Source organism: Nestor notabilis, unplaced genomic scaffold (assembly GCF_000696875.1).
Source record: "Nestor notabilis isolate BGI_N333 unplaced genomic scaffold, ASM69687v1 scaffold2346, whole genome shotgun sequence".
NCBI classification, from domain to species: Eukaryota; Metazoa; Chordata; class Aves; order Psittaciformes; family Psittacidae; genus Nestor; species Nestor notabilis.
Window position 1 is genome coordinate 1 of NW_009932153.1, and position 15,541 is coordinate 15,541.

Sequence of the window (15,541 nt, forward strand, 5' to 3'; positions counted from 1 at the left end):
GGCCGGCGGCGGGGCGATGGAGAAAGCCGCCGGTTCCCCCTCCCTGGGCGGCAGCTACCCGCAGAAAAACGCCGAGATCCTCAGTAGCCAGTACGGCATCAACCTCTTCCTGGCCGGGCTGCTGCTCACCTTCGCCTGGGCTGTGCATGCTGTGGGCATCAGCAAGAGCCACCTGCTCTCTTACCTCATCACGCTGATGCTCATCCAGCTGCTGTGGATGCTGTGGTACCTCTGCAGGAGCTGCACGCAGAGGAGGCTGATCCGGGACAAGGACACGCACGCTGGAGCTCGCTGGCTGAAGTGTGAGTACTGGACGGTGGCACAAAAGGTGGTACTGCGCTGGGCACCATCTGTGCCATCACCCCTCTCTGCTACCACTTTGTTACCCTCTCCATCCCTACCAGCAGGCACCCTGGTATTCATGGACTTAACACACATGCAGCGTGCTCTAAAGTAAATATATACATAAGCTGAGCATACTAGGAGATTGTATGGGAAAGCTGTTTGCTAAACATCCTTGCTTTCCAACCTACCATTTACAGTGCTGAAAGCTCCAGTGCTTTTTTTTTCTTTACCAGGCTGGTGTGGCAACACTTGAAAAATAAAATACAGCTAATGGAAGAGGCAATTTTATTGGTGTCATGCAACTTTTCTGGAGGAATTATTACCTTTTCCAGACAATGTAATGCAACCTACTTTCGGCTAGACCCAGTCAGAAAAGTCCTCAAGTGCTCGCTATACTAATGTATATCAGAAATTCCCATTTATATGTGTACAATGATGCCTTAGAAACATCTGGAGTTAGAAGAGGACAAAATTCCCTGGCCAGGTCAGTTTGCAGATTAGTACATAAAACATCCAAACAAGGAATCTAGAGCTGGCATTAGTTTGTAGGAAAAGTGTACAAGTTTGCAAGGGTAGTGGTGGGATGTGATCGCTCGTACCTGCAGAGTCTGGTGCGTACTGGGGTAAAGGTATGAAGGTATATTGAGAGAAGGTAGATGCGGGACCCTCACAGGGTAATAGTGAGACCAATTATGTGTTTCTGGGTCCCAAGAAGAAGAAACATAAGAAAAAAGATATCAGCACCATGTAGAGTAATAGGCAAGCCCCATTATTCCAGCCTCTTTTCCAGTCTCAGCATTGTAAATGATAGGTTGGAAAGTAAGTACTTTAAGGGAGTGGTGTAAGACAGCTTTTCAATTAAATATTTCCTACCTACTGGCAAGGAGACAACAGTTAATTATCACAGCAGCTAATGAATTATCTAAATGAAAATCCCAGGATCATCTAAAACCTGAATATTTTGAAAAGTAAGGTTGTGTTGTGGAAATTTCGTTTGTTCTCAGTCTCAGTGCTTGTCTTTCATTTCTTTGCAATTGTTAACAATTGCACTGTATGAATTGCTCAGGGTAAATCTTATTTTCTTCTAATGTCTAACACAGAGCCATGGTCTGTAGACTCTTTCCTGAGATGTATGGAGTTCATGTAACAAATGTTGAATTGATCTCCGTGATTATTCACTGTTTTCCAAAACAATAACCACCTCCCAGTCATTTTTCATTTATTAGCTCATGTGGCTTACAACCTCCTGAAATTCATTAATGCAAGGCTTAATTTGATCCTATTTTGGACCAAGCTATGCTTTTGTTATTTAGAGGGTACCTTTCCTCTCCTACAGCAGGACCCCTGCCCTTTTTCTTTTGGCACAGCATTCACAGCATTTCATTTGTACTACAGGATATAAGGAGTCACAGAAACTTAGAAATAAGATACTGGATTGAACTACTAGGTTACCTTATCCATTTCTTTTCCCAGCACAGGATGGCTCTTTGTACTAGCTTCTCAAGTGGTGCGGCTTCCATGGCTTCTCTTGGATGTCTAGGCTGCAATTCAACAAATTCGCCCTTAGGGAAAGACCTACACTTTCCTATTCTTAGGAGTTTCTTGTAGTTACAAGAAGACTGTACAACTCCTTTATCCTCTGTTGGCAAAAGAAAACTTACCTGATCTAAGGAAAAACTCAGGTGGCAATTCCTCTGCCAAGGTCTCCCTTGCCCTCCTCTTTATCAATGGTTTTGTCATAGAAATCTTTTATCTGAAAGACTAAAAGTCCAAATTGGAGGAGGGGAGGGCAAATTTTCATCTTTTCCACAGAAAGCTTGCTGCATTTTTTCATTAGCTCTATCAGCTGCATTTGAAGCATATCTTGTGCTCTCGTTGTGAGAGGTAGCGTATTAAGCAGAATAAAATGAGTATATTTCTATAATTCCATTCAAACTGTGAATATAACTTCAGTAAAAGTAGTAATAGTTGACGACTTAGAGCATTTTGCTATGACACGTTGAAATAGGATGATTTAACAAAAAACTGAGGTAACAGCATGGTTAACAATGCTAGAAGGACAGATAGTCAATTTGTAAGAATTGCACACAGAAAAAGATTTCCTCAAGCCTTTTGCACCAACACATTAACTGCGTAAGCCATTGAGCACAGTTGTCTTCCTGGTTGTGTGGCAGATCAGGAGCCACTCCTACAGTCTGAGTGTGGGAAGTTTCAGGGGGAGCTTTGCCTTTAATAAGATACAGTTATCCTGACCCATATAATCACAGGGAAGCTTAGGAAGTCTTTTCCTTGACTTATTCCCCGGAAAAGCTCTCTGACCATTATTTGGAAGTTCAGCCAAGTGAGCCAGAGAGGGCAAAATGAAAATCAATTGGCTTCACCAATGGCTTTATTTTATCACGTTCTCCAGCAGCACAGCATCTGCTTAACACATAAACAGTGAGTCAACAAAAAGTTACAAAGTTTTTGACACACTTCAACTTGTATCTATTTACTTCTTGCATTGGATCATCTGTTGTTTGAACAATATTTCAAGCTTAGAACGGCATTTTTGCAACTGTATCATTATGGCTTTTTGTCATCTTGATGGTTAATAGAAAGAATTTAGCCAGCACTTAGCAATATACAGGTTTTAATGAAATATTAAAAAAAATACCTCTTTGTTTTAATAATACAGTGCTCAATAGCAATAATTTCATTTTTCTTTAACTTTCAAATAGAAATAGCAAAACTGTGGAATTAACTCCCTTATTTATAATTACCGATATATGTCTAGTGTTTGGTATTAGTACATAATCCTGAACTTCCCATCAGGAAAAGTGAACATGAAAACCACTAGCATACCATATATATGGTCACTATATGTTATAATTTGTTTTTTGACTAGAGCAAATAGTATGATCATTCTACTATGATCATTTATGCTTTGATTTTTGGCTAAGCAAATAGCATGATCATTCTACTATGATCATTAGAATGATCGTTCTCTTCTGAAGCCCCTTACATACTGATGTCGGACACTTTGTACATGCTTACAGTGCGACCACCTGAGTGATTGCCAGAAACATCAAGATACAGTTTGAATAAATCAAATAGTAAAAGAAATGAGTCATATAAAGTCTTCTAATCCTTAGAGGACAATGGCAAAACTATAGATTTTAATGGGAACAGACTGAAGCGCACCAATCTCCGATGGATATAAAGGAAACATGAAGAGAGATACTAAGGCATAAATCAAAGTACTCAATGTGAAAGAAACTTTATGAGGTTGTTCTGTTGTTGGGTTTCTGTTATTGCTGTTGATGGTGGTGGTTCCCTCTCCTCACCCCCATCAATGGACGTAGGTGTAAAATTGTAAAACTATACAACTGGAATACTGATCTTGTGAAAAGGAAGCAAGAGAGTGTGGAACTACAGTAGAGGCCATTCTTGAAAGACAAGATGCGTATGCAGTGCAGGAGATGGATCTCTAATCTGTGTTTGATCTTTATTTTTGTGAATTTAAACCCAAGCCCCTTGCCTTGTCTTGCCTTCCCTCTTCCCATTTCTTCTAGTTAACAAGTCCCTTGTGATCCTATTCTGCTGAGCCACTCTCATGAGTAATGGAAGCAAGGATGCAGAACTTTCACATTGTAAAGCACATTTTCCATCCATTTTGCTCTGGCATTACTGCTTCACTACAGCAGTTCCTCAGGGCTTGATCCTCCACCATGAATTCATTGGGAAATTAACTTACTAGTGTCATGACTTGGGAATTAAAGACCTTTCTAAAGTACTCTATAAAGGCAACACATGCACAATTACCTGTAGAGTAATTGCGGAAGATTTTTATAACCTTTTTGCTTCAGAAGATAGCATTTACCTTGTTATTGAAACAATTACAATGCAGATTGAGTCCCTCTTACTGACATCTTTCAGAGAAAAGTGGAACAGTCTGTTTCCTGCATACTTTCTAAATAAACCATGACTCGCAGAACCAGTCATAGAATGATTTAGATAGGAAGGGACTTCTCAAGGTCATCTGGTTCAAGACCTTGCCCAGAGCAGGTCTAATTACCTCAGGTAAAGCTATTTCAGAAGAATCAACAATTCTAATTTGTTTTAGAACGATTAAAATTCTTTAAATAAGGAAGGAAATGTATGACTTGATCATAGTAGCCTAGAATTTGCATTTTGTGATGCCATTTACTTTATGCATAATGAAAATGGCACATCTATTTACATGTGGGCTCCAGTCCTGTTACATATGTTAGAAATAATACAAATTAGCTAACAAAATAAGCATATATAAGCAATATGTATGGGATTATACACATGCATGAAGAACAAAGCCAAGGTTTTAGAGTTTGAAATATAAAAGCAAAGGTTTCTATCTCTTGGTAGAAATTACACTCCATCAGTAATTTGACATTCTTTTTATTATAGAAAGATTGTAAAACAGAAACATAAAATCCTACTGGAATTCATACCCTTGTGGTCAAAAAAATCTTTGAAGTTTATTTTTATTTAATTTTAAAGGATCAGTGAAATAATAAAAAAAAAAAATTGTATATTTGACATTTATACTTTAACAATAAATGTATTATTAAGTAAATAAATTATTATAGCAGAGTTATATTTTATTAACATAACTCAAGTGGAACATCTGGTGCTTATAAGGAAGGTAGGTTGTGGTCCCTTATAAATGATAAATATTCATCAAAGTCAACCCAAGTAATGCTATTTGCTCTGTGGAAAATTACAAAGAAATATAATGATGAGGTCTGTTGATAGATTTTTATCCAGTCTTAATTCAAATAAGCCCAAGTTAAATCCAGTGAAAGCCTAAAGAGGGGAAAAAACCCCAAACAAATGAAGACTCCAGAGTTTGGTTCAGTAATTTTATGACAGTAGTGCTTGGCCATACAGGTACAAACCCAGTAATTTACTAATGCATGTTGTGTTATCATATAGCTTTCCAGAATAAGGTTGTCACAATTACATTCCTGAAAGAAAAAAAAATAAACAAGGGGGAACGTGTTTTGAAAGTTCTTAAGGATACAAAATACATAGAGAAACGTATTAGGGTTTCTTTTGTGTATGTGTGTAAATAATAGATACTGAAATTAAATCTTTGGTTCCTTTCTAGGAGAGCAAACCCCACAGCTCATTGTAGTTCTGGTCTCTGAGTTAAAGCATAACCTCCGGAACCATGGGGAAGGCATACCAAGTGATTGTGTTACTTCTTACTGTCGAGCTCTTGGGCCAGGAGACTGTAACATGATTGTTCAGCTCCCTGGAACTGTCTAGTTTGCCGTGGGGCTATATAGAGCATTAATTCATGTGCTGTATGGTTGTTCAGTGCTACCGTTACCTGAGAGGCTGACCTGAGAGGGAGCTGGGAGCCATCTGCAAGGCACTGAGTGTCTCCAGGTCCTGGCCGTTGCTGGGCTGGCTCCTCTAAACTGGCTGTGCATGGTGCATACCATGATGTGCTTTTATTACATATTGGGCAGACACTTTCACAAATTAGAGGTACTTACTACACTGAGTCAATTATGTTCATGAACATCGATCTACTTTTATTTCCCTAAGCAAGAACATGGATATTGATTGACTTTAATTTCTCTAAACAGATTTTAGTATATTGTACGATTTGTCTTTAGACACTATAACTGTTTATTAATGTTTTCTAATATCTTTTACATTTGTAGGTGGGATTACATTATTTGCAGTGATTACTTTAGTTCTGGACTCTTTTAAAATTGGATATTATATTGATTTTTCAAACTGTTTGTCACCAACTGAAGGCATTTTTCCTGTTACACATGCTGTGCACACCATCTTACAGGTAAAAGTTACTGGTCACAGTTTTATATTATATCTATATTTCTTACCAAAAATATATTTTATCTTCTTGTCATCAGTGGATTTTACACTAATTTAATTTCTAAGCATATCACAGGATACTTTTGAGGGCTAAATTCTTGTGTGCTTATATGATTTCTATGTGTAAATTCAGGCTTTGCAACCTGAAATTGCTCAGCTGTAAAATTGTCATGGGTTCAAAAAAAAGAAATAATCAAATAATGCTCTTCTGGAGTTGAAGTTACATGGTTTTAATTTTAGTTCAAGTTACACATTTAACTTTCAGAAATTTCAGGCTGAAATGAGCAGCTTGGCTAAAGACAATTCACTTGTTTCTGCAGGTAGGACTTACCAGAGAAGTTCAATTCAATCAGTCTATCCTGATGCCCCGCTGTGGTTAGGGGTGGAGGCTGATAGTTCAAAATGGAAAAAACTTTATAACCTGGTTATAAAAAACTTGCACACCTTTCCTATAACAAACAAATGTGGATTTCCCTTCTAGAAGCATTTGGGTATGCTCATCAGTGACTGCACAGTAGCAAACATAGCCAGTGACTCCTGTAAAATATTCTAGCTGCCTGTTTGTCTTGAGGCTTCAGGTCTATATTGTATGGGGATACTCCATAGCTGATTGTTTACATACGAATTACTCTGAGTTCCTGTCAGCAGATTTGTAGGAAAGAAGGAAAGAAAAAGCCACTCAACTAAGATGCTTAGTTACAGCTAGGTCATTTAACGTACTTACTGCTATCATTAAGTCATTCAGAAAGAACAGAAAGTTTTTCCTAGCAGTTGTAGTTACCTGGAAATGAGCATTTGAACAACCTTCATTTTTCTGCTTTCTGTAAGAAAAAAGCATTGAAATATAAGCAGTAACTTTGATCTCTTCTATCTTTTTCTCTGGGGGTGAAATTCTGTTTTGGTTGAAGCAATCTTAATTTCACATTCTTGTAACATCTACTCTCCATGTCTTGCACCTTCTTCTCTTTAGCTCTGAAAACAAACCAAAGAAATTAAGCCTTTTTTTCCTGCTAGTGGCATTCTTCATTGCATTCAGTGACCCTGAGCTGACAAGGTTTCCAGCTACTGTGAACTTGAGTGTGGAAGAAACAGTGTATTAACAATGCTAACAAAGCCAGCAAGAGTTCTGATTTAAATTTTACATCACCCCATGTTGCTGAATTTATTGTCTACTTGACTTAAAACAATGAAAGCTTTAATGTTAGCCTGAGCAATCAAAGAAAAAGTCAAAAAGTGATTTCATAGATGCCTCTTACCTCAGACAAACCTTCTCATGTCTTTGAAACACAGGATGAAATTATAGCAGACAACATCCCTAATTATGTGTCATCTGAACACTGAAAGATTTGTTTTCTACAGAATATGTGTCAGATTCTCTTAAGTTTTACACTAAATGAGGCTTCCTGATATGTGCCATTAAATTAATGAATATATACATACTGCACCTATGCAAGCAATGAACTAACACATACCTGCCGTTCCAAGGCAGGCTGTGCATTGTGCTCTTTCACATTATGCACAGCCTTTGTTCCTTTGGGCAGAAGTTCCTTTGGGGCAATGACTACTTTAAGAGCAAATATTGGATTTTATGCTATTTCTTTACCTTACTGACTTTTGTTTTCTTATTTCCTCCCACTTTCTTGATTCTAGTGTCTGAACAGGTCTTCAAAACTTAATGTTTTTTAAGTTCTGAAGAATACTTGCACCTCTGCTGTTAGATTTTACTGCATCTATCCCAGAATGGGAAATTGAACATGGCATTAGATGAGAGTAAGGTGCTAATTTCAATTTGTTTGATTTAAGTTGAATCTTCCATGGTACCTTCTAGTCCTTACGTCTGGGGTTTTCCAGTCATCACACCCCCTTTTGATAAACACATCAGTAGGGGAGTGAATGAACATTTTCGAGTGCTGGGTGGCATAGGCACCCTACATTAATAGTCATATTTGGTGGTAAAATGGACTTCCAGTTACTCTAATTACTGAAGAAGAACCCAAAGTTCTTCACATTTTCCAGGCCATTTCTGGAACACCAAACCAGGCAGGTTTCTAAGAGAAACCTTTTGGACAATTTCTCTCCTAATAGTTCGCCTACTGTCAAGCTCAGTATCCTAGGAGCTATTCTGAGTAAATAGGACTCCCAATTGCACCCTAACATCCCTGAATAATATTGGTACCATTCTCCTTGCATTTATCAGCATTTGAAACTGGTTTTGTGTCAGCAACAATCTCTGTCCTGAGGTCTCCATTGTGTTCCCACAAACAGACTTTCCCAGTTTTATGCTTCTTTCTCCTTTACTTGCTAACTCAGCACTGTTATTTTTCTCTTTTATTGTCCAGATGAGCTTTCTGCACTATCCTTGAGTGCAACTGCTGTGTTCTTAACGTGGTTGTCTCAGATTGATAGTACAAACTTTTCTCTTGCTTCTTGGGTGTCCATTTTTTGTTTTATTAGTCAACTCTGGCATCCTTTCACTTATCTCTCTCTCCCTCAATAAAATTTCATATATTCAATAAGTTATTCAAGCTATGCCCTGCAGTAATCATACTGCTGTCCACCTCTGGTATCTTTATTTCCTTTGTCATTGAAATAAAAGCCTTTCCGGATACAGAGGCAAAATCTGTTTTGGTGACTCATACTGAGCCAGTGACTTTGCATACAAGAAATCTTGGGTTCTTTATGCCAGAGAGGTTCTAAGTGAATGTCACAGGAAAATGTAAGTTATTTCACATGTCTGGAGATGGAGCTCTTCAGTTTAAATCATCAGAGGATTTAAACATTAGTGTTTCTGTCTAAAGATGCACTTTCCTTTCTGAGTTTCACACATGCTCACAGGTGTAATGATATTTCTCTGTATTCATTTCATTTAGGTCTACTTTCTGTGGTGTCATGCAAAGGATATTATCCAGTCTTTCAAAACACTTGAAAGGTAAAGTGGACTTGATCCTTACATGGAATGCTAATAGTTGTAGGTCTGTTTCAACACCTACAGTTTTACTGTATGAGGGACAGTGAAAGTTTACAGAGATTAATTCTCCTCTTGACTGTGTTAACTAGAAAGAAATAGAACAGTTAAATAGAAAGTAACTCCATTTACCCTTATAATCTGTGCTTATATTTTATAACATAAAATAGTCACAGAATACATACATTTTTCTCATGTGAGAGGGAAATGGGCAATGTATGATACCACAGCGTCATTTGGATTTTTTTGAAGGAAGGAAGCACCATGTATGTGTCCTGGGACCATGCTCTATATTATGTTTTCTTTATTTAGCTACTGAAAGAGAATCTGCATCAGCAATCTGCAGTCAGTGCAATATAGCTGAGGTATTTTTTATTGATTTTTATGGATATCACCTTTTGGAACTAGATCATATAACCATAGAAAAGTTTGGGTGTGAAGGGACCTTTAGAAGTCATCTAGAGCAATCCCACTTGCAATGAGCAGGCAAATCTTCAACTAGATCAGGTTGTTCAGAGTCACGTCCAATCTGATCTTGAATGTTTCCAGGGATGGGGCATCTACCAACTCTCTGGGCAACATGTTCCAGTGTTACATTACCCTCATTGTAAAAAAATTATTCCTTATATCTAGTCTAAATCTCCCCTTTTTTAGTTTAAAACCATTACCCCTTGGCCTATTGCAAGAGGCCCTGCTAAAAATTTTGTCCCCATCTTTCTCCTAAGCCCACTTTAGGTACTGGAAGGCTATAAGATCTTCCTGGACCCTTCTCTTCATGCTGAACACACCCAACTCTCTCAGCCTTTCATCCTAGCAGAGGTGTTCCTTTGCTCTGGTTATTTCTGTGACCCTCCTGTGGACCTGCTCATGTCTTTCCTATGCTGAAAACCCCAGAGCTGGATGTGATACTCCAGGTGGGGTTTCACCAGAGGAGAACAGAGGGTCAGAATCACTTCCCTTCACCTGCTGTCACGCCCCTTTTGATGCAGCCCAGGATACAGTGGGCTTTCTGGGCTGTGAGCACACACTGCCTGCTAATATCCAGCTTTTCACCCACCAGTACCCCCAAGTCCTTCTCCACAGGACTGGTCTCAATCCCTTCATCCCCCATCCTGTATTGATACTGAGGGTTGCTCTGACCCAGGGGCAGGACCTTGCACGTGGCCTTGTTTGACCTCATGAAGTTCACATGGGCCCACTTCTCAAGCTTGACCAGGTCCCTCCGGATGGCATCCCATCACCCAGGCATGTCAAGCACAACACTTGTGGTAGACGCAACTGTGCAAATGAACTGGGAAACACAACCTCCCTGGGGGTATCCCATGTACCCAAATCAGTAAGGGCTGTGCATGTTTCTGACACCAGAACTTGGTTCTGGCAGGGCAACTAATGTGTCCTCTGTTGAATACAGCTGAATACACAAATTTCTTATAGAACTGAAGATTAGTCTTTGAGGCAGCAGAGTCAGCTCCAATGTATTTTTTGGTGTTGTGAGAAGGTGGATTAATGTAGATTAATAAGCAAACAGTAATTTTAAAAATACCTCAAATTGTCAATGGGCTGACCAGTTTCTATAGGAAGTAAAATAAATTTACTTAGAAAAGTCATCTGTGGTGAAGGTTCTCCATTGCTTTCTTGGGCAAGTGTTCAAGCCCCAAGCCAGCGAGGAGGGTGATCGCAGAAGGCTTTGCAATGCAAGCTGGTGAAATCAGCTTGGTTGATAAGTAGATTTTAAATATCTCTAACTGCAAGTTCATCACTGAGAACAGTGCAGTAACAAAGAACTGCTCTTGGTGAAGAAATATTATCAGCCTCAGGTGCAGGAGAACAATGCCTGGCAGAATGGTAGGTGATAGAATTGTGTCTAGGAAAGAGCTACGATGGCCTTCTACAAAATGGGAGTGATGAGTGCTGGGCAATAGAGAACTATTGTGTGGATTTTGTTAGGAAGTTCATGACCATTAACCCACTTCTTTCTCCAATGCTATTCTGTTTCACAAAGCCTGAATTGGCTTGTCAGAGACCAGGAGTCTCAAAAATGTGTGGAGACCTACCTCACTGTACCAGTACTTTGAATGGAATAAAGCCCACTCTTAGCTTCCACTCTCTCCAGGAGGCAAAAATTCATGGACCAGAAGTTAGAGAAGGAGGTATCTGTGAAGAAAGACCAGCCACAGCGAGTATGAAGAAGCACCGCAGAAGGCTGTGAGATATGGCTTGCAAAACAGTAACCCTGTTCAGACTGTTCAATCCCTGTCATTAACATGAACCTTGTCCAGCCCAAAGAATAAAACATCTAACATAAAAGAGCATAGCAATTAATAACAGCATCCTATTAATGTTTTAATACGTTAGGCCATTGTATTTCTGTAAATTTGGAAGTCTAACATCTCTTGTGCTCCATTACAGAACATCTTTAGAGATTGGCTATGATTTCTTTTTCCACTGACCTGACAAATAAATAGAGCCATGTAGCCTGTCTACAGAAAGTTAATCCATTTAATTTAACCTATATGGAGGCATACTCTGTGCAGATTCCTTCAATTACCTTATTTTGTAGGTTTGGAGTTATCCATTCTGTGTTCACAAATTTACTCCTATGGACAAATGGAGTGTTAACAGAGTCAAAACATCAACTGAATGAACATAAGGAAAGACTAATCACACTTGGGTTTGGAAACATAACAATAGGTAAGTGAAATGGTTGGTACATTTTGGAATTCCTGCTCTAATACAATCTTGTACAAAATACTGTGTCACTGTAGGATGGAGCTGAGTCATTCATGACTATGCCAGCATAGTCGTTCCTGGACAAATGGTAGTGAGCTGATACTTCAGATCATAACTAAAATGTTATATGATCATTGTCATTATCATGTATGTGATACAGGTTGGAAGGGACGTCTGGAGGTGATCTAGTCCAACCCCTTGCCAGGGCAGGGTCATCTAGAGCAGGTTACACAGGCACATGTCTAGGTGGACTTCATGTGTCTCCACAGAGGGTTACTCCACAACCTTCCTGGGCAACCTGTTCCAGTGCTCTGCCACCCTCAACGTAAAGTTCTTACTCATGTTGAGCTGAAACTTCTTGTGTTTGAGTCTATGGCCATAATCTTGGTGCATTAGTAGAGAGCAGGTAAATCAGAAGTTAGTGTCTCTTCTTGATATTTCTACTTGTTAAATAGAAGCAGTTTCCCTATATAATGTCTTATTATTCTGCTACCAGAATCATTACACAATTATGAATAGTCAGAAGTAGCATCTGAAAGAAGAGGAAGTGAAGTAGTGATCTGCAAGACAAGTCTGGCATTAACAGACTACCCACTGCAAAAGCAGGTTTTTGTCATCTCTTAACACTGTGCTTAGGACAAAACAATGCCAACTTTCTCATTTCCTCTTCTCTTCTAAAATTATAGAAAACAAATACAAAACTTCCAGGCACAAATCTAAGATCAGTGCCTAAAAATGTGTTCTCCAGCATATGTGTTTATACTTTTATAAATAAATACATTGTGAAAATAAGTATCTTTTTTTTTTTTTTTTTTTTTGCACCACTGTGGAATTTTCTGACTTTATTTGCTTAGTTTTTAAATGCACATTAAATGTATGTATTTTGCAAATATGAGCTACTGTTCATGGAGATGCCTTAGGGGTTTACAGTGCAAGGGAGTGCACAGCAGAGAGATCATGATTTCACAATTCCTCTAGTTCTTCTCAAAAGGAGAAGGCTGATATTTAATATATTTTTTTTAACCTTAAAACTGCACTGGGACATTTAAGTAAGAGTATCTGCGATTACTTCACCTCTTTCCTACACATAACCAACATTTTAATAAAGTGGTTTTGGCATTAGCAACCACACTCTGTAAATAACTGATAAAAATGAGAGTAGAATTGAGCTCTTTCCTTGTTAAGTTTGTCCTTGATCTGATCCACGGATTTCTGGGCTTCTATAAAAGCCTTCTAAGCTGAAGGGGTGGGAACTCAAAGCTCTTGGGATCTGTTTTTTTGTGTCATAAAGAAGCATTTTTACCAAGAACCTGTTGAAGTTTCGTGCACTTTGATGCAGCGTTTGTTCACGATATGATTATTGCTCAGGGCCTGAGAAGTTAAGTCAGAAATTATACTTCAGTGAACCTGCAAAGTCTATGTTAGATTAACGACTTTAATAGCAAGACCTTTTCTTAGGTGGCTAACTGTGTCACGTAATGCGTTGTTTGACTGAAATCTTATCTTTTATGTTTTGTTATTTTATCTATTTGCTTTAAATGATAAATCTTTATAATGAATGTAACTAACCTCTTCATCTCCTTTAGTTTTAGATGATCATGCACCTCAATGCAATTGCACAACAACAACTCTCTGCTCTGTATTTTCTCAAGGAATATATTACCTATATCCCTTTAACATAGAGTACCACATCCTAGCATCCACAATGCTCTATGTCCTGTGGAAGAACATTGGCCGCAAAGTCGAGCACCACCAGCAACACAAAACTCTATTCAAATTCCATGGCATAACTGTTGGAATGATTTTTGGACTAATTGTCTTAACTAGCACAATAGCCATAGTTGTTGTATACTTAATCCAGATTGGACGTTCGAAAATCAAAAGCGAGTCAGCACTGACTATGTTTTACTTGCATGCAATCTTTGTGCTGGCTCTCATGTGTACAGCTGGAATTGTTGCCCTTCTCATCTACAGACTGGAAGACAGATCACTGGATAATTCAAAAAACCCTGCTCGAAAACTTGACGCAGAGCTGCTGGTGGGCACAGCTGCAGGGTCCTGGCTTCTCTCCTGGGGCTCAATCCTCGCCATTATCTGTGCCCAAGCACACCCAAAATACACATGGTATAACCTGCCCTACTCCATCCTGGTTATTATTGAGAAATATATTCAGAACCTCTTTATCATTGAATCCATACATCGTGAGCAGGAAAAGGTGAATGATAATATTAAAACTCTTCGAATAGTGACTATATCTCGGGGGAACACTTTATCACTTACCCCCTTGTACAAAGAGATTTACAACGACAGAGCTGCCCGTGATGATGGAGAGGTACCCTGCTTGTTTAAAGGCAGTACCTGTAGGAGAGAAAATGGTGATGGTGGAGCCAAGGAAGAAACAAGTCAGGAAAACAGTTCGGTTGTGCATTCAGCTTCAGATTTCTCCTTTTGCAGTAGAAACTCAGTTACTAACCACAAGAGGAGAATTCTGAAGAACATTGCTGCATTTTTATTCCTCTGCAACCTTTCGGTAAGACATTTTGAACATAATTCACAATTTAATAGCCAAGAGCTTCCTGACCTTTCAAGTCTGATAAGTATATTAAAATTACAAGGCTTTATAGATTGTAGCAAGTAAATTTTACTACTTCTTCTGGAAGAATAAGTGAATATGCCTTTGGGGAACAGTTTGTTTAAACATGGAATCTGAGAGCCTAGGCTTGCTTTAGTTGTAGTTCAAAAACTGTAGCAGCATCAGAAGCTGAAACTTATTCAGTGTGCCCCAGTAGAACAGGAAGGATTTTCTTAGGGATTTCTGAAACCAACTTGCAGTTCGATGGGGTCACAGTCATTACAGGCTATTGACTTGTATTGCTGGTGATTAATATTGGCCTTGCATTCTTTCCCTGCAGCTGTGGATACCACCAGCATTTGGGTGCCGCCCGGAATATGACAATGGACTAGAAGAAATAGTTTTTGGCTTTGAACCCTGGATAATTGTTGTGAACCTTGCAATGCCTTTCTCTATTTTCTATCGGATGCATTCAGCTGCCTCACTCTTTGAGGTCAATTGTAAGACATAGATCATATATGGTCCCTCAATGAACAATTGATTGAATAATTAATTAAATAAGTAACAGCCGAATGAGTGGATGAATGAATGAGTGAACATAGCAACAGCTGTTCAATACATGGAAGATCCAATAATTTTTTTAAAAAGAAGCGACCGTAGCTAATAGCATGTAATTATTTTTTCTTTCCACATATTTTATTATATATTTGGTGTTATTGTATTGGTAAATTTTCAGAATCCTGTTAGTGTTAATATGGTTAACTCTATGTAGTACAGTTAATTCAATCTCATTAATCTTTGTTTTAGACATCTTGGATTTCTCCTCTATATAATTTGTATTGCTTGTTTTCATTCAGTGCGGCTTGTGAAAGGGGTTTAAAACAACCCATATGTATTATTTAGGAGAGAAAATCCTAGGTACAGCTAAGCTGAGTGATGCTTCTGGATCACAGGATATTATGAAGACTCCAACTCTTAATTCCCAGCTATATTTTTATAGTACAACCTGAAAACATTTATTATTTAATTGGGATTTGTGAATTGTTTTAAACTTCCTGAAT

General features: G+C 38.6%; 1 protein-coding gene across 1 annotated transcript; it reads left to right on the forward strand.

The window, feature by feature from the left end:
• Positions 1-16: 16 nt before the first annotated feature.
• OTOP1 (otopetrin 1) lies at positions 17-14,980 on the forward strand (the record flags this gene model as incomplete). Its single annotated transcript, XM_010016222.1, has 6 exons — positions 17-302; positions 6,039-6,175; positions 9,084-9,142; positions 11,739-11,869; positions 13,495-14,438; positions 14,821-14,980. Coding segments are annotated over exons 1-6 (1,717 nt in total), but the record flags the coding sequence as incomplete, so codon positions are not given.
• Between the last annotated feature and the right edge of the window lie 561 nt (positions 14,981-15,541).